The 19406-nt window shown below is 38.0% G+C and overlaps 1 protein-coding gene across 13 annotated transcripts in view; it reads left to right on the top strand.

Annotated features, from left to right (window-relative positions):
• The window catches only part of UTRN (utrophin), a 555792-nt gene that overhangs the window by 220841 nt on the left and 315545 nt on the right, over nucleotides 1-19406 (top strand). For all 13 annotated transcript variants that reach the window (XM_069598624.1, XM_069598629.1, XM_069598632.1 and 10 more), the window contains 6 exons: nucleotides 532-660; nucleotides 2878-3048; nucleotides 5138-5299; nucleotides 5725-5862; nucleotides 13157-13345; nucleotides 14229-14401. In XM_069598624.1, the coding sequence (XP_069454725.1) occupies nucleotides 532-660; nucleotides 2878-3048; nucleotides 5138-5299; nucleotides 5725-5862; nucleotides 13157-13345; nucleotides 14229-14401 (962 nt within the window). The remainder of the gene's footprint in view (nucleotides 1-531; nucleotides 661-2877; nucleotides 3049-5137; nucleotides 5300-5724; nucleotides 5863-13156; nucleotides 13346-14228; nucleotides 14402-19406) is intronic.

Raw genomic sequence — 19406 nt, forward strand, 5'->3', positions numbered from 1 at the left:
CAATAAGATTATTTGTAGTATATGAATGAGAAGTAGGGATTAAAATAAAATGAAATTTATAAAGAAACTTTTTGCCTTTTAATCTTCAGTTTTTCATTATGTTGAGGTCTAAATTAAAATGAAAAAGTACCCAACCACAGCTGTGCTTCCTTGGTGGCTCAGACAGTAAAGAATCTGCTGGCAATGTGGGAGACTCAAGTTTGATCCCTGGGTTGGGAAGATCCCCTGGATAAGGGAATGGCTACCCACTCCAGTATCCTTGCCTGGAGAATTCTGTGGACAGAGGAGCCTGACAGGCTACAGTCCATGGGATTGCAAAGTCGGACACGGCTGAGTGACTAAAACTTTCACTTTTACAGCTGTGCATTTTTTGGAATGATATTTATCCACTGGGGAAGAGCTTTGCAGGAAGGTAGAAGTTCTTCAAATTCAGCATTACTTAGGTGTTTGAAGACCTTTTAAATGTCTTCAAAGATTATTGTCTTAATTATTTCATATGGTTGTATCAGTGTTTTATTAATTCCTTTCTAGAACCATCAGAACCAGTTGGAAATATTTGATGGCAATGTTGCTCACATAAGCACCTGGCTTTATCAAGCTGAAGCACTATTGGATGAGATCGAAAAAAAGCCAGCAAGCAAACGAGAAGAAATTGTGAAGGTAGCAGATCAGTAACACTTCTGAGAATGGAAGGTTTAGCTGTCTCCTTTGTCTTGATGAATATTCCAAGTTACTTGCACACATGTGTTTCTCGTGCAGATTTATTAACTTTTATGTTGGTGGGATAAACAGAATGAGTCGTTTTGTTTGTTTTGGTTTTTGTCTTAGCTAAATTTTTGTTCCATTCCTCTTAGGTAAGAATTGGCATCTAAAAGTGCCACATTATGGGGCTGTTAACATAATTTTTCCATTGTAACTTAATAAGCTGGGAAAACAGAAAATACTTCATTTTGTCATGGTGCATAGTTGAATGCTGCATCATTAGTTAACAGCAAAAGTGCAGTCTTAGTTATTTTTTTCATGACTTGCAAAATTTGGTGGCACTACAGAAAGTTGGAGCAAAACAGACTTCATAATGAGTAATTTGGCTTTCATTTCTTGGTGCATATTCCCCACTGACCCAGCTTTTCAGAGGAATCTGCTGTGAAAGAAAAGATAGTACGTTTTTTCAGATGTGCCGTATGGCAGACTTCTTCACTTTGCTCAGCTTCTTGATACCCTTATGCACTGGTGATAAGCAAAGAAGAACTTGTTGTCTTGGGAACTCCAGAGTCTCAGAAAATTTCTAAGAGTAGCCCTTATTCTTTCCTGTGTTTTTACATTTTGTTTCAAAGTTGAAGGTCAGACCTAACTTTTAAGAATTCCCCCTGGGAAATCTTTTCTATCTACTGCTCAGGCCCCACCAATCCTTCTTTGGAACTCTCTGACACATCAGATATGGATGAACAGTTGAATTCTGGGTTACAAATATACTCTCGCAACATTTTGCAGACATCACTGAATGAATCTTTTTTTCCCCTTCACATTGTTTATCAATGACAGGAAATACTGCATAATTAAAGATTTGATGAGGAACCTGCAAACAATAAAGAATGTGTCTGTTGCCAGCAAAATAACAATTGTTCCAGGTCCTTCAGATGTTACAGAGCTTTTTCACACCAGATGGTTTATATGAAACAAAACCATTTTAGAGTGTTTTATTATGCATCTATAAACCTTTAAAGAATGAGGTAGTTTCCTTTCTTCACTACATTTTCTTTATTTCCTAGACTACACTTTTAGTGAATTTATTAAATTTATTACATTTATTAGATCACTAACATATGTTTAGCATACCTTTAGACAATTTTTCATAAAAGCCAAGACCTATCTGCAAAGTGTTTGTTTCTTTCTACTTGATTTTTCTTAAAGAGAATTTCAAGAATCTCTACATAACTAGCAAAATTTGAGACAAGCAGTGGCTTTTTTTTTTTAATATGACAATTAGATTTAGATGCAAGAGAACACATTCTAAAAGTTCCATAGTTAAGCTGATGTTCTCCTGTTTCTATCTACATACACTAATTTAAAAACTACTTCCTCAAACGACTTAATTTCTCTCAGCCACCATAACAAATAAGCACAGATTCTTTAGAACAGTGGATTAGGCTCCATGTCTTAGATCACTTAGTGCCTTGTGGTATCGTTCATTCTTGTAATCACAAGGAAAACATTTGCAGAATTTATAGATGCATACAGATAAGCTGGTACTCAAAAAGTACTCATACCCATACTCCTGAGAGAATTCCAGCACTCTTCAAAAACTTATGAATGAAGTAGGAATTGAGGCAGGTATTTGCATCCCTTTCTTAGGCCTGAAAATGAATTTAATGACCATTATGAAATTAGCCAGAGGAGACTGCGTAATGTTCTTGTACATTTTAGTTAAAAACTAAATGGTAATATTCAATTCCCTTCCAAACCAGTTTACCTTCACCAAGGAAAGGGGGATGGCGGTAAACAAGATTTCTAGGGGGAAAAGAAGTTAAAGTCTGTTCCTTGCTACTTAATCTTTTATCAGCCTCAAGAAACTTTGCAATTCTTAGAATAAGATGGTTGAGGAAATGACACAATAAATCTTATAGACTATTCAATTATAAAGTAAAGTTTTATATAAACTGGGAGTAGTTTAAAATGCTTCCTGTATAGCATGAATGAGTCTCTGTCTCTCTCTCTCGTTAAATATATGAACAGCTCTTATTCAAATTGATGGTACAGAAGTCTCTTACTAGAAGTCTCAGACATTTGTTTAAGCTCCCTTTACTTCCCAGTTAGCACTGCACCCATGTTTGGTTTTGATTTTTCCCATGTGATTATTTCGTGCTTTCTTACAATTAGCGTTTACTCTCTGAGATGGATGATGTCAATCTCCAAGTACAAAACGTCCGAGATCAAGCTGTTGTTTTGATGAGTGCACGTGGAGGCTCAAGCCGGGAGCTTGTAGAACCAAAATTAGCTGAATTGAACAGAAATTTTGAAAAAGTCTCTCAACACATCAGAAGTGCCAAAGTAAGTAATTATGTTTTTATATAAAACTATTTTCTTGTAGATATGTAGCTGAATGGTAGATAGTTACATGGTGCTCGTGCTAAGTTGCTTCAGTCGTGTCCGACTCTTTGCGACCCTATGGAATGTAACCTGCCAAGTTCCTCTGTCTATGGGATTCTCCAGGCAAGAATACTGGAGTGGGTTGCCATGCCTTTCACCAGGGGATCTTCCCCACCCAGGGATTGAACCCACGTCTGTTATATCTACCTGTATTGGCAAGCAGGTTCTTTACTGCTAGCGCCACCTGGGAAGCCTCAGTTATATGGTATATACAACAAAAAAATTAAACGAAAATGGTTTTATCACTTTTCTTTGATTGAGCATTTGTTCTTATGATTGTCCAAACGAAGGAGAGAATCTAAGAAATTAGTGTTAAAGAAAATAACCCATTTGAGAAAAGGTTTCAAGTATTCAAATTATCTAAGAGGAGGGTCCTCTTTTTTTGTAGGAAGTAAATATTCTCTAACTTTGCTTTGTTTTGAAATATCTGATGTTGTTGTCATTTGGTCGCTAAGTCCTGTCTAACTCTTTGCAACCCCATGGACTACAGCCCACCAGGCGTCTCTGTCCATGGGATTTCCCAGGCAAGGATACCAGAATGAGTTACCATTTCCTTCTATAGGGGATCATCCTGCCCCAGGAATCAAACCTGGGTCTCCTGCATTTGCAGGCAGATTCTTCCCACTGAGCCACCAGGGAATCCCCAAATATCTGATATAATAGGCCAAACTATCTTTCATAGCCTAAGAATATATTTAGATTATTTGCAACTTAAAGAAAACAAACAAAAATCTTGCTTTAACTCTTGCCTTCCTTACCTTGTGACCTAAGCTTACTTATTTAGTCTTTTCAGTAGCTCTATAGGAGATTTTTCTACAAATGTAAAAGAGTAATATAGGAGACATAAGAGGAGGATTGAAAGAAAGTACAAAGAAAATGATTATTTTTCCTGTAAATAATTTGTTAACATTTTGGCATGTATTTATATTCTTATATGTATGTGATATTAAAGTATCAACATTTTTATATTGTTTTGTGTATTCTCCTTTGACAAGGTTTTTAACAGGTATTAAACTATATGATCTGTTGTGGTTTTTAAGTCAGTTTTCCACTTTTATTGTGCTTTTTTAAATATTGTCTTGTTAAAATTCTCTTATGCATGTCTTTTTGCTTGTGTCTTAATATGCCCTTAGGATCACTTCATAGAATTCCTTGGAATTGTTGTGAAAATTGTTCATATAAATGCTGTTAAATAGATTTTTCCAGAGAGGTTGCTAGCTTCCCCATGTTCAGTCAACACTGCCAGTTTTCCTGCATTTCATTTTATTAAAGTTGTTACATGATTTTAGACTTCTCCAGTGGCTCACTGGTAAAGAATCTACCTGCATTGCAGGAGATTGAGGTGACATGGGTTCGATCTCTGGGTTGGGAAGATCTTCTGGAGACAGGGCATGGCAACCCACTGCAGTATTCTGGCCTGGAGAATCCCATGGACCGAGGAGCCTGGTGGGCTGCAGTCCATGGGGTCATGAAGAGTGAAGCTTGACTGAAGTGACTGAGCATGCACACACATTGATTTTAGGCATGTCCATATGAACTATTTCTATATAGATATTGTCTGAAAGTACTGCATTGAAAAAGGTATACTTTTGTGAAGTTTGGGTATCACAGTCCAAGGGGCCTTTACTGGAGAACATTAATTGGGAGTCATTCTTTGGGGTGTTCCTGTATTAGGAGGTGGCCTTTCTTCCTCTCTGTGGCCAAGGCAGGGGTGGCTCTGCATCCTGGCACTGTTTCCCGATGTGTTTGTTAGTGGTCCTACAATGCCCCTCACACACTCCAGGCAGTAGGGTCATTTGCACACTACTTCACGTCTGTGGCTGGAGTTTGGAGAACGTGGCAATCAGAGACGCCCAAGTTGGTAAAATTATTGCTGTGTGAATGAATAAACTAAAGTCAATTCAAATAAATGCTAGTTCTTTCTTGACACCGATTAAAGGTGAAAGGTCAAGTTAAGACCGTCTTTTCAAGAGCGCTTTTCCCTCCACAGTTGCTAATCGGCCAGGATCCGTTATCATATCCGTGTCTGGTCACTACTGAAGCGTTTGAAGTTGGTGTGCCTTTCTCTGACTTGGAAAAGTTAGAAAATGACATAGATAATATGTTAAAAGTTATGGAAAAACACTTGGAATCCAGTGATGAAGATGAAAAGGTTGGTTGAAGGAGATTTTAAAAACCATGGTGTTGTCACTTTTCTTCTCTGTTAATTACATCTTCACACTAATGATGTTTACCCAGATATCTGCCAAACATGATAGAACAGATTTAAATGTGATTTTCTACAAAGTGTCAATGTAAGATTTGTCATGTGATTTACAGAATATTTGAAAAAAATAGACATATTTTCTGATGATAGTGTTATTTTAGTGCTATTTAACTTCTAAACTAGCAGTCTTTATGAACTATTTTAACTTCATATATAAAATATTTTAAGAAAAACACAAACATTTGTTGTGTATCATTCAGATAAACATATGTTGACTATATTATACTTTGTAGGTTGGTTCTGCTTGGAACTGATAGTAATTGACCTTGTGCTTTTTCCTTTTGAGTAATTTATATCTTTCAAACATTCAGATGGATGAGGAGAGAGCCCAGATTGAGGAAGTTCTACAGAGAGGAGAACAAATGTTGCATCAACCTATGGAAGATACTAAGAAAGAAAAGATCCGTTTGCAGTTACTACTTTTGCACACAAGATACAACAAAACTAAGGTATTGTCCTGGGGGAGATTCTTTTCCACTTAAATAACTTTTTCAGCTCTTGCCATTCAGATGTTTGGTGTTGCAAATCAAATGATTTCTCAAATCATTTGAGAAATGATTTCTCAAATCAATGAGACATCAAATCAATGATGTCTCAAAACAAACCAATTGCCATGGTATTTCCTTCTTTCTAGTGTGTATTGCTAGATAGGTTTATATTTTTGGGTGAGGCAACACTAAGAAAATAGATACATAACACTTTATTATAGGACATCCCTTTTGGGTTTCTGATAATGTTTTAAACCTTTGCGGTGTGACTTTCTCCTTCAGTTCTGTATTTTATGTGTGGAGGTCTTGACCACATTAAAAAAAGATTCTAGCTTACAAATAACTAAATTTGTGACTTTGATAAAATATGATTTATATCCTAGAAAAAGATTCACCACCAGCTCCCTTTTCAATGGCCATCTTTGCAGCTGCTTTGTAAATATGCTGGTGTTCCTTAGAGGTCTGTTAGGTAATCCTAGAACCAGTTTCCGTTGATGATGTTGGAATCTACGAGAAGATGCAGGTTTCTTGGCTTGCTGTCGGTTGGATGTCTCCATCTGTTTATACTGCTGCCTCGTAACAGGTTCCAAGTTGAACTAGCCCTCTCACTCCCCCCACAACCCATTTCCTGCTTTATTCCCTATCTTAGTTAATTACTTTTTTTTTTTTTATTTTTTAAATTTTAAAATCTTTAATTCTTACATGCATTCCCAAACATGAACCCCCCTCCCACCTCCCTCCCCATAACATCTTTCTGGGTCATCCCCATGCACCAGCCCCAAGCATGCTGCATCCTGTGTCAGACATAGACTGGCGATTCAATTCACATGATAGTATACATGTTAGAATGTCATTCTCCCAAATCATCCCACCCTCTCCCTCTCCCTCTGAGTCCAAAAGTCCGTTATACACATCTGTGTCTCTTTCCCTGTCTTGCATACAGGGTCGTCACTGCCATCTTCCTAAATTCCATATATATGTGTTAGTATACTGTATTGGTGTTTTTCTTTCTGGCTTACTTCACTCTGTATAATCGGCTCCAGTTTCATCCATCTCATCAGAACTGATTCAAATGAATTCTTTTTAATGGCTGAGTAATACTCCATTGTGTATATGTACCACAGCTTTCTTATCCATTCATCTGCTGATGGACATCTAGGTTGTTGAAAGAGACACATGTACCCCAATGTTCATCGCAGCACTGTTTATAATAGCCAGGACATGGAAACAACCTAGTTAATTACTTTTCAAAATTACCCATTCTCAAGGTAGTAACCTCAAAATCATCTCAATCATTTCCTGTTCCTCATAGGCTTTGTGCCTCACACCCCTTTGAGGAAGGATTAAAACCAGTAGGTCCAAATGAAATAAGATATGGGCCTGAACCGGCAGTTGAATCCAGTTCTACCAGTTACTTGTTTTAAGAACCTGGGAAAGAAACTTCCTAAGTCCTGTATCCCTTCCATAATTCAGACTCCTGTGATTTTTACCTGTTAGCTATTCCCCAAGCTTTCCATAGCTCTAGCCCACCTTCTGTATTTTTCTCAGGATTATTCCTCATCCCCCAAGTCATGGCTGATCATACGATTCCTATTCCAAAGAACTTGTTCAGGAATATTGTGAGATGCAGAAAAAGCTTTAGGTATAAGATTTGTCACCGTAATGATATATAGAGGCTTTGGTTTGACCTCTGCCACCTCTGTGATTCACTGTCATTCCCCATATAGTATAGCTATACTGTTTTTTTCTACCTTTCTCAACTGGTGCCTTCAGTTCAGTTCAGTTCAGTTCAGTTCAGTTCAGTTCAGTCGCTCAGTCGTGTCCGACTGTTTGCGATCCCATGAATCGCAGTACACCAGGCCTCCCTGTCCATCACCATCTCCCGGAGTTCACTCAGACTCAGGTCCATCGAGTCTGTGATGCCATCCAGCCATCTCGTCCTCTGTCGTCCCCTTCTCCTCCTGCCCCCAATCTCTCCCAGCATCAGAGTCTTTTCCAATGAGTCAACTCTTTGCATGAGGTGGCCAAAGTACTGGGGTTTCAGCTTTAGCATCATTCCTTCCAAAGAAATCCCAGGGCTGATCTTCAGAATGGACTGGTTGGGTCTCCTTGCAGTCCAAGGGACTCTCAAGAGTCTTCTCCAACACCACAGTTCAAACGCATCATTTTATTGTTGTTCCCTGGTGTGAGTTTTATCTTCTTATTTTATCTTAAAAACATGTTGTCTCTTAAGACTTGTTTCCATTTTTATTTCTAACATCTTTTAGATTATATTATAGTTGTTTGTTTAATTGTTGGTTTTAAAGTTATCTTTAATCTCTGGTACTTCATCTTTGGGTCCCAAATCAGAAATCATTAATGATCCAAAATACAGATAATTTTTAGACTTTTAATGCATAAATACGTTTGGTTTTTGAAAGCCCTAATGTATACTGTTACAGGGTGGCTTCATTTTGACTTCACTAACATTAGTTATTATAAATAAAATGATTTAAAAATATTAAAGCATTTTTTCCCTCTTACAGTGACCTATATTCTTCTTCAAATCTATAGTTTTTAAAACTGTTAACTGTGAACATTAGAATCCCTTGAGTAGCTTAAATAAAATCAAGCCTCAAACCAGTTAAATCAAATTCTTTCAGGTTGTGCCTAGGCGTGGAGACTTGAAAAAGAAAACTTTATAGATGAGTCTAAGGTACAGTCAGCATTGAGGACCACCAGTTTACAGGACTTGTTTTCTTTCCTTTTCTTTCTTTTCTCTTTTTTCGGGTGAGCAGTGAGCCACTGCATGCTATGGGCAATATTTTACCCTCGGTTAAATGATTTGAAAAAGTTTATGTGGATGAGAGGAGGTGGGGAAAGGGCCTAGAAAGGACTGGGTGGTGTGTGCACCTACAGAAAGCTGGAGCATGGGAAGGATTTTAGCTGAAAAAATCCTTTCGCTTCCTCTTCAGTGAGTTTTCATTTGGATTAACCTCATTATTGGGCTTCCCTGGTGACTCAGATGGTAAAGAATCTGCCTGCAGTGAGATCTGAGTTTGATCTCTGAGTTGGGAAGATCCCCTGGAGAAGGGAATGGCTACCCACTCCAGTATTCTGGCCTGAAGAATCCCCTGGAGCGAGGAGCCTGGCAGGCTACAGTCCATGGGGTCGCAGAGGCGGACATGACTGAGCTACTCACACTTTCTCTTCACTTTTCACTTCAACCTCCTTATGAAATCAGGTTGGAAATGGGAAAAGGAGTGAGCGGAGAATTGGGTGGAGATTGGTGAAGAGAGAAAATGGAAGGAGGTGACAGGCAGTGGGGAACCAGAGCCTATTGCGAAGGAATATTAAATTTCTTGTTTGATTAAAAAAAAAAATAGACATCATTTTTTAGAGCAGCTTTGGGTTCACAGCAAAGAGTTTCTGCATACACCCTGTCCCTTCACCCCCAACACATAAACAGACTCTTCCTTTATCCACATTCCGCCCGAGAGAGCTGTGTGTGTTACAACCGATAAATCTACATTGACACAGCATAGTCAGCGTCCTTAGTTTTTGTCAGGGAAGGGACATTAAGCTTTCAGTCAAGATCACACTCATCCTCAGTGCCTCCTTCTCTTCCGTCCGTATTTAAAATATAAGTAACCCCTCAGGTCAGAGGCTTCCAGAGACTTCCATAGAGCACAGAGGGGCTCCTAGCATTTCCCTTTTCATCTTCTGCCTTTCACGTGGTTTCTCTTACAAAGTGATATAGGTGGCTTTTAAAAAATTATGAATGTAAACTCAAAAAAGGACTCATTTTCTTATTTGAAATATATATTGAATGTCCTTTTCTCGTGTGCTTAAATTAATAGGGTATTGCTATTTTAAATTATATGCTAGATCTTTGTAAACTAAACCTGTTAACCTTGTCATATTTGCTTTAAAAGTATCATCTTATTGATTTTTATCTTTCGATTGTTCTACTTTTAATGTACAGCCATTTAAAATTTTTGTTTAGCCACACGTGACTAGGTTTTTCCTTTTTGAGTTTTTTTAAAAAAACTGTCCTTATCCTCCAGAGAGTTGATGAATGTTCAACTCTGTTTAGTTCCAAGTTCTCCCTATGTGTGTTAGTGTTAGTTCTCAGTCATGTCCGTCTCTTTGCAACCCCACGGGCTGTAGCTTGCCAAGCTCCTCTGTCCATGGAATTCTCCAGGCAAGAATACTGGAATAGGTTGCCATTCTCTTCTCCAGGGGATCTTTTGGACCCAGGAATCAAACTCAGATCTCTTGCATTGCAGGCAGATTCTTTATTGTCTGAACCACTAGGGAAGCCCCAGGTTTTCCCTATGGTTGATAAAAACAAAACTTAGAAAATGTTTGTAATAGTGGTAATGGTTTAGTTCCTAAGGTATGTTCGACTCTTGGGCCCCATGGCCAATAGCCCGCCAGGCTCCTCTGCCCATGGGACATGTTTGTAAGGTGTCATTTAAAATAAATATTTTAATGTATCTGGAATTTAGGTTGCAGGATGACATGAGGTGCATCATGTAGTATTGTCTAATTTTAGTGCTACCTTGTATATATGTGTATTTTTGTGTTCTAGCTGAATTCTTTAAAAATAAAAATATTGAGAAGTAAAGTCTAGGTTAGATCTTGAGGATGTTATTTTTCTCCTCGGGTGTTTTGATTGATCACTCTCTTGGGATAACACCTATTTGGGGAATATAGTAAGCTTATATTTGAATCTTGGATGGCCTTGCTGCTTCTGCAAGGGTACAGAGGCTCACTCAGGAAATCCTAGATTATGTGTATAGTGTTAATAGAAAGGCCTTCCAGGTGACTCAGTGGGTAAAAAGTCTACCTGTGATGCAGGAGATGCAAGAGACTTGGTTTTGATCCTTGGGTTGGTAAGATCCACTGGAGGGGCCATGGCAAGCCATTCCAGTATTCTTGCCTGGAGTATCCCATGGACAGAAGAGCCTGGTGGGCTGTAGTCCAGGAGATCACAGAGAGTGGGACACGACCGAAGTGACTGAGCCTGCATGTTTGCATTAATAGAAGAATACAGTGTTTAATGAACAATTTTTTTTTAAAGAAAAACCCTTTGAACTTTCTATTTATAATACCGATTGACCTGCCCAGTTCACCTTGAATCAGATACATGTGACCTTGCAGAATCACAGTCTGTTGTATAACTGAAGAAACAGCACAGAATTCCTCGCCTTGTAGTGGTTGTTAAGGCATACAAGTCACTCTCACCAGTCATCCAACATTGCAGATTGAAAAAGACAATCTGGCGTATGATGTTTAGTGTTGCTAATAAGGAAAAGACTATAAAGTTGAATGTCCTACAAGCACAGATCAAATATAGCTGGAGGCCTGGAGTAATTTTGGGTCTTGAAAAAACAGAGGCTCTCTGAGCAAGATACTGGTTGATAGATGCGAAAGCCAAGTAGGGGAACAGGTCCCTGTTTTTTTACTCTTTTGCTGTGATTACTCAACCTGTTAAGTACTTTCTTTGTGCCTTTTTACTTTTTCCTTAAAGTTAAGAAGAGGAACAACTGAGTTTCCTTTTATGATGTGCCAAAACATTGGCCTGTTTAAAATTAAAATCTGAAAAAAGATATTGTTAAGAAATATTTCACATCTTTTTATTAAAATTGGTTCCTGAGTGTACACATTTTTTTTCAGCCTTTTATATTAAAATGCATAATTTGCCTTCTTAGACATACAAGTAAATACCTAGACATGTTTTCTGACTGAAATTTGAATGTGTGGCATTAGTCTAATAAAATTAATATTAGTGTCAGGTAGAAACAAACCTGTGGATACAGTTAGGAAATCAGTGGACTTGCTTCTCAGTTGGCTACCCAGGACTGCCTATCAGTTGGTGAAAGTCAGTTTATCAAATTGTAGGAGACACAGAAATGTAGACTGCAAGAGTCAACACCATCCTAATCAGTCACTGTTTTTAATCTTGGTTTTAGGTCTTATTTAGGAATTGTAACCGTTTTCAGTTATGACCGTTTTCACTGTCATCTTTTTAAAAATATTGTTTATTTATTTATTTTGGGTAGTACTGGGTCTCTTTTGCTGCACATCCTTTTTCTCTAGTTATGTTGTGTGGGTTTCTCATTGCAGTGGTTGCTCTTGTTGCCGAGCACTGGCTCTATAGCGCACAAGCTTCAATAGTTTCAGCACGTGGGCTCAGTAGCTGCAACTTCAGGCTTTAGAGCACAGGTTCAGCAGTTGTGGCACTCGGGTTTAGCAGCTCCATAGCATGTGGGATTTTCCTGGACTAGGGATCAAACTTGTGTCTCCTGCATTGGCAGGCGGATTCTTTACCACTGAGCCACCACGAAAGCCTCTTCAGTGTCATCTTTGAGTTTTCAGAGGAGGACCATTTTTCAGAAGTTCAATATAGAAATCTGATGAAAGTGTCAAGGAAACTACCCTAATTCATGAGTTAGATGCTCTTTGACCATTGGCAAGCAGTAGACAGCAATTATTAAATGGTAGCTGTCAAAGAGTAAAGGACTTGAACCCAGGGACTAATGGCCTATCCCAGAGAGCACTTTACTGTTTAGAAAGCTCTGATTAGAAAATTACAGAAAATACTACACTAAGATAAATAATTGTGCACCTAAGTTAGAACCTGTGTGAATTTAGCATCATAGGACCTGTCGTCTTATGTAGGGCATTCATACTGTGTTTTATTGTTCTCAAAGATTAAGATTATATACTGAATTGCCTGGATATTATTTTAATTAAACCTCCCATTGCATTTGCAATTTATGTTACAAATACATGTTTCACCCTTATTTACTTTTTCACCAGCAAGGCCCAGAATTGTTTAATCTAATTGTGAAATTCAAAAAAAAATAGAGTGTAATAATAATGGTATTATTATTAATAATAATAACAATGGTATTAAAATTTTATTTCATACAGAATTTCATGATTTGCAGCATATTCTCATTTCTTCAATAACTTTGGAAAGGAGTCATTATGCTTTCCTATTTTCTAAATGAGTTTAGTGGTGTAAATCTTAAAGAAAATCCTTTCAAGCATTAACAGCTTATTTAAGCCTTTTAACAGCAGGCTACAGAGAGATTGGCAGTGCAGGGGAACTTTTAAAAAATTAAAGCAAGTTTTAAAATTTCTGCTTATGGTATTGAATTTCTCCACAAAATAATGTTGATTTTTTAAAAAGTTTTTTCTTTACTGCTGTTCATTGTGGGGATATTCTAAGAGATGTGTATTGCTGTTATTGATGTCTATACAGGTAGTCCCTATTCAACAGAGAACAAGTCAGCTCGCTTCTGGAATTAGATCACCACCCCTTCCCGCAGATTATCTGGTTGAAATTAACAAAGTTTTACTTTCCATGGATGATGTTGAATTATCACTTAATACTCCAGAGCTAAGCTCTGTTGTCTATGAAGAATTCTCCTTTCAGGAAGATTCTCTGAAGGTAAATATCCAGGCAGTACATTTGAATACCTGTAGTTAATATAGAAATAAAGCAAGGAATTTGTCACTGTACCTACTTAAATGGTCTTTAGTCTTTTACATTTGGGCCAAGGAATTAGTAATATGTATGAAAAACAAACTTTTCCTATATTGCCAATGAAATGCTGTCAAACATTTTAATTTATTAATAGTTGGCATGGATTTTTAAATGCACACAGTGTTTTTGGCAACATCAGAGGTATTTTAAAGTCAAACACATGCACAAATTTTATTCCTATATTGGAAACTTGATTGTCATTTGATGTAAAATGTCAGCATTTATCTTACCACCTAGAACGAATGATTTGATTGTCTAGTGGTTGGAAATGGAATATCATGTTGATTGTAAGTTAATTAGGGGTCTGAAAGTTTTCAGGTAATTTGCAAAAACTATTTGATATCCTCAAGACTCATATACTTTGATTGCATTTTTGTATCATGTCATAATAAACGCTGATAGAGTTGATAGGTTTATCTGGTAACTCAAGTTTTGTCATTTAAATTAGCATTATTAGATGTTTGAAAGTATATGTAATTTCTAGCTTTAAAACACTTCATTACCTTTGCAGAATATTATTAAAGCTTTTTATGTCCTGTACAATTGCCACTTTGAACTTCACAGGATGTTTTTCCCTGCTGTTAGGAAATTATGTAGCATACTTCAAAGCATACTTGCTTTGGCCTGTACTGGATATTATTTTTTAAAAAAGTTGCCAGTTTTGATGAGCAGCAATTATATCTCATTATTTTTAAGTAACTTGTTCAATATAAATTTTTGGTCTCTTGTGATTCCATTCTTATATCTCTTTGCTGGCTTTTGTTAATTTATGAAAATATCTTTGTAGAATATCAAAGATCAACTGGACAAACTCGGAGAGCAGATTGCAGTCATTCATGAAAAACAACCGGATGTTATCCTTGAAGCTTCCGGACCTGAAGCTATTCAGATTCGGGATGCACTTACTCAGTTGAATGCAAAATGGGACAGAATTAATAGAATGTACAATGATCGTAAAGGGTATGTGCAAATTAGATTAATATTTAATTGTTTAAAAGACCTGTAAATTCATATGTACTTTATTTTTATTGAAGCATAGTTGAGTTACAATATTATGTTTCAGGTGAACAACATGGTGATTCAATATTTTTACATATTATGTAAGATACAAATTATTTCAATATTATAGACTATATTCCCTGTTCAGTTCAGTTCAGTTGCTCAGTCATGTCCGACTCTTTACAACCCCATGAATTGCAGCACGCCAGGCCTCCTTGTCCATCACCAACTCCCAGAGTTTACCCAAACTCATGTCCATCGAACTGGTGATACCATCCAGCCATCTTATCTTCTGTTGTTACCTTCTCCTCCTGCCCCCAATCCCTCGCAGCATCAGGGTCTTTTCCGGTGAGTCAACTCTTTGCATGAGGTGGCCAAAGTACTGGAGTTTCAGCTTTAGCATCATTCCTTCCATTGAACACCCAGGACTGATCTTCTGTGCTGTGCGTTAAATCTCTGTAACATGTTTATTTTATACTAGTAGTTCATTTCCCTTAATCCTTCCTTATCTGTGTCGCCCATTCCACTTACCATTTTCTCCTCTGGTGATAGCTAGTTTTTTCTCTGTATCTGTGAGTCTTCTTCTGTTTTGTTATATTTGTTTCTTTTGTTTTTATATTTTACATATAAGTAAAGACATACAGTATTTGTCTTTCTCTCTGACCTATTTCACTTAGCATATACCCTTTTGGTTTATCCATGTTGTTGCTAATGACAAGGTTTCATTCTTTCTACAGCTAAGTGCATATATATATATATATATATATATCATATACATATACATATTTGTATATACACACACACACACACACACACACATACCTTCTTTATCCATTCATGTGTTGATGGATATTTAAGTTGCTTCTATATCTTGGCTATTGTAAGTAAAGCTATTATGAACATGAAGGTGCAGATATCTTTTCAAGTTAGTTTTCATTTTCTTTGGATGTATTCTCAGATGTGAAATTGCTGGATTATAGAGTAGTTATATTTTTAATTTTTTGAGGATCCTCTTTACTGTTTTCCTTAGTGGTTGTACAAATTTACATTCCTACCACTAGTGGACAAGGATTCTCTTTTCTCCACATCCAAACTAGCATTTGCTATTTCTTGCCTTTTTGATGACGGTCTTTCTAACAGGTGTGAGGTGATATTTCATTGTGGTTTTAATTTGCATTTCCCTAATGACACATTGGGCATGTTTTTGTGAACCTGTTGGCCTTTCATATATGTTCTATGGAGAAATGTCTCCTCAGCCTCTGCCCGTTTTTTAATTGGATTGTTGATTTTTTGATATTGAGTTGTGTGAGTTTTTTACGTATTTTGAGTATTAACCCCTTGTCAGACGTCATTTGCAAGTAACTTCTTAGGTGGCAGATTGCCCTTTCATTTTGTTGATAGTTTCCTTTGCTGTGCAAAAGCTTTTTAGTTTGATGTAGTCCCATTTGTATGGTTTTGCTTTTGTGGTCCTTGTCTGAGGAGACACATCCCCCCAAATACTGCTAAGACCTATGTCAAAAAGCATATTGCTTATATTTTCTTCTAGGAGCTTTATGGCTTCAGGTCTTACACTTAAGTCTTTAATCCATTTGGAGTTTACTTTTGAATATAGTGTGAGAAAATGGTCTAGATTCCTTTTTTTTTTTTTAACATGTAGCTGTCTAGTTTCCTCAACACTGCTTACTGAAGAGACTGATACTATATATGGAAAATTCTAAAAACTCCATCTAAAACTACTAGAGCTAATAAATTTAGTAACGTTGCAGGATACAAAGTTAATATCCAGAAATCTGTTGCATTTATATACACTAATAACAAACTCTCAGGAAGAGAACTTTAAGAAAAAAAATCCTATTTACAAATGCATCAAAGTGAATAGGAGACCCAAGTATAAATTAAACCAAGGAGGTGAAAGACTTTTACTGTGGAAACTGTATGATACTAATAAAAGAAACTGAAGACAACAAATAAATGGAAAGACGTATTGTGCTCATGGATTGGAAGAGTTAATACTGTTAAAGTGTACGTACTAACCATAGCAAACTACAGATTCAATATAATCCCTATCAAAACTTCCATCACCAGTCACATCCACAACCGGGCATTGTTTCTGCTTTGGCTCCATCTCTTTCTGGAGTTATTTCTGTACTCTTCTCCAGTAGCATATTGGGCACCTGCTGACCTGGGGAGTTCATCTTTCAGTGTCATACCTTTTTGCCTTTTCATACTGTTCATGGGGTTCTGAAGGCAAGAATTGGTCTGCCATTCCCTTCTCCAGTTCGCCACCTTTTATCAGAACTCTCCACCATGATCTGTCATCTTGCCTTGCCCTCCGTGGCATGTCTCATAGTTGCACTGAGTTAGACAAGGCTGTGGTCCATGTGATCAGTTTGATTAGTTTTCTGTGATTGGGGTTTTCATTTTGTCTGCCCTCTGAGGGATAAGGATAAGAGGCCTATGGAAGCTTCCTGATCGGAGAGACTGACTGTGGGGGAAACTGGGTCTTGTTCTGATGGGCAGGGCCATGCTTAGTAAATCTTTAATCCAGTTTGCTGTTGATGGTAAGGGCTGTGATCCCTCCCTGTTGTTGGACCTGAGACCAAACTATGGTGGAGGTAATGAAGATAATGGCGACCTCCTTCAAAAGGTCCAGTGCACGCACTGCCACACTCAGTGCTCCCACCCTGCAGCAGGCCACCACTGACCTATGCCTCCACCGCAGACTCCTGGACACTCATGGGAAAGTATAGGTCAGTTTCTTATGAGGTCACTGCCCTTTTTTCCTGGGTCCTGGTGTGTACAAGATTTTGTTTGTGCCCTCCAAGAGTCTGTTTCCTCAGTCCTATGTAAGTTCTGGCGGCTCTCTGGTGGGATTAATGGTGACCTTCTCCAAGAGGGCTTATGCCACACCCAGGTCTGCTGCACCCAGAGTCCCAACCTCTGCAGCAGGCCACTGCTGACCCGTACCTCCACAGGAGACACTCAAACATGCAGAGGCAGGTCTGGCTCAGTCTCTGTGGGGTCCCTGGTGCACACAAGTTTTGTTTGAGCCCTTCAAGCGTCTCTGGTGGGTATGGGGTTTGATTCTAAACGTGATTTTGCCCCTCCTACTGTCTTGCTGGGGCGTCTCCTTTACCCTTGGTTGTGAGGTGTCTTTTTTCAGTAGGATCCAACATTCTCCTGTTGATGATTGTTCAGCAGTGAGTTGTAATTTTGGAGTTCTCACAGAAGAAGATGAGTGCACATCCTTCTGCTCCACCATCTTGTGGAGAGCTGTAAAGAGCAATATTGCATAGGATCCGGGAATGTTAGGTCCATGAATCAAGGCAAACTGGAAGTGGTCAAACAGGAGATGGCACGAGTGAACACTGACATTTTAGGAATCAGTGAACTAAAATGGACTGGAATGGGCAAATGTAACTGAGATGACCATTATATCTACCGCTGTGAGCAAGAATCGCTTAGAAGAAATGGAGTAGCCCTCATAGTCAACAAGAGTCTGAAATGCAGTTCTTGGGTGCAATCTCAAACAACAACAGAATGATTTCTGTTTGTTTCCAAGGCAAACTGTTCAATATCACAATAATCCAAATCTATGCCCCAGCCAGTAATACTGAAGAAGCTGAAGTTGAACAGTTCTATGAAGACCTACAAGAACTTCTTAAACTAGCACACAAAAAGATGTCCTTTTCATTATATGCAACTGGAATGCAAAAGTGGAAAGTCAAGAGATACCTGGAGTAATAGGCAAGTTTGGCCTTGGAGTACAAAACGAAGCAGGCTTACAGAGTTTTGCCAAGAGAATGCACTGGTCATAACAAACATCCTCTTCCAACAACACAAGAGAAGACTCTATACATGGACATCACCAGATGGTTAATACCAAAATCAGATTGATTATATTCTTTGCAGCCAAAGAAGGAGAAGCTTTATTCAGTCAGTAAAAATAAGACTGGGAGCTGACTGTGGCTCAGATCATGAGCTCCTTATTGCCAAATTCAGCCTTAAATTGAAGAAAGTAGGGAAAATCACTAGACCATTCAGGTATGACCTAAATCAAATTCCTTACTATTAAATAGTGGAAGTAGTAAACAGATTCAAGGGATTAGATCTGATAGACAGAATCCCTGAAGAACTATGGGCAGAGGTTCATGATACTGTACGGGAGGCAGTGATCATGACCATCCCTAAGAAAAAGAAATGCAAAAAGGCAAAAGGGTTGTCTGAGGAGGCCTTACAACTAGCTGAGAAAAGAAGAGCAGTGAAAGGCAAAGGAGAAAAGAAAAGATATACCCATCTGAATGCAAAGTGTCAAAGAATAGCAAGGTGAGGTAAGAAAGCCTTCCTCAGTGATCAATGCAAAGAAATAGAGGAAAACAACAGAATGGGAAAGACTAGAGATCTCTTCAAGAAAATTAAAGATACCAAGGGAACATTTCATGCAAAGATGGGTACAATAAAGGAGAGAAACCGCATAGACCTAACAGAAGCAGAGATATTAAGAAAAGGTGGCAAGAATACACAGAACTATACAAAAAAGATCTTTATGACCCAGATAACCATGATGGTGTGATCACTCACCTAGAGCCAGACATCCTGGAATGTGAAGTCAAGTAGGCCTTAGGAAGCATGACTATGAACAAAGCTAGTGGAGGTGATGAGATTCCAGTTGAGAGCTATTTCAAATCTTAAAAGATGATGCTGGGAAAGCACTGCACTCAATATGCCAGCAAATTTGCAAAACATAGCAATGGCCACAGGACTGGAAAAGGTCAGTTTTCATTCCAATCCCAAATAAAGGCAATGTCAAAGAATGCTCAAACTACCACACAACTGTAGTCATCTCACATGCTAGCAAAGTAATGCTGAAAATTCTCCAAGCCAGGCTTTAACAGGGCATGAATGGAGAATTTCCAGATGTTCAAGCTAGATTTAAAAAAGGCAGAGGAACCAGAGATCAAATTGC

The sequence above is a fragment of the Ovis canadensis genome, chromosome 8 (assembly GCF_042477335.2).
Source record: "Ovis canadensis isolate MfBH-ARS-UI-01 breed Bighorn chromosome 8, ARS-UI_OviCan_v2, whole genome shotgun sequence".
Taxonomy (NCBI): domain Eukaryota; kingdom Metazoa; phylum Chordata; class Mammalia; order Artiodactyla; family Bovidae; genus Ovis; species Ovis canadensis.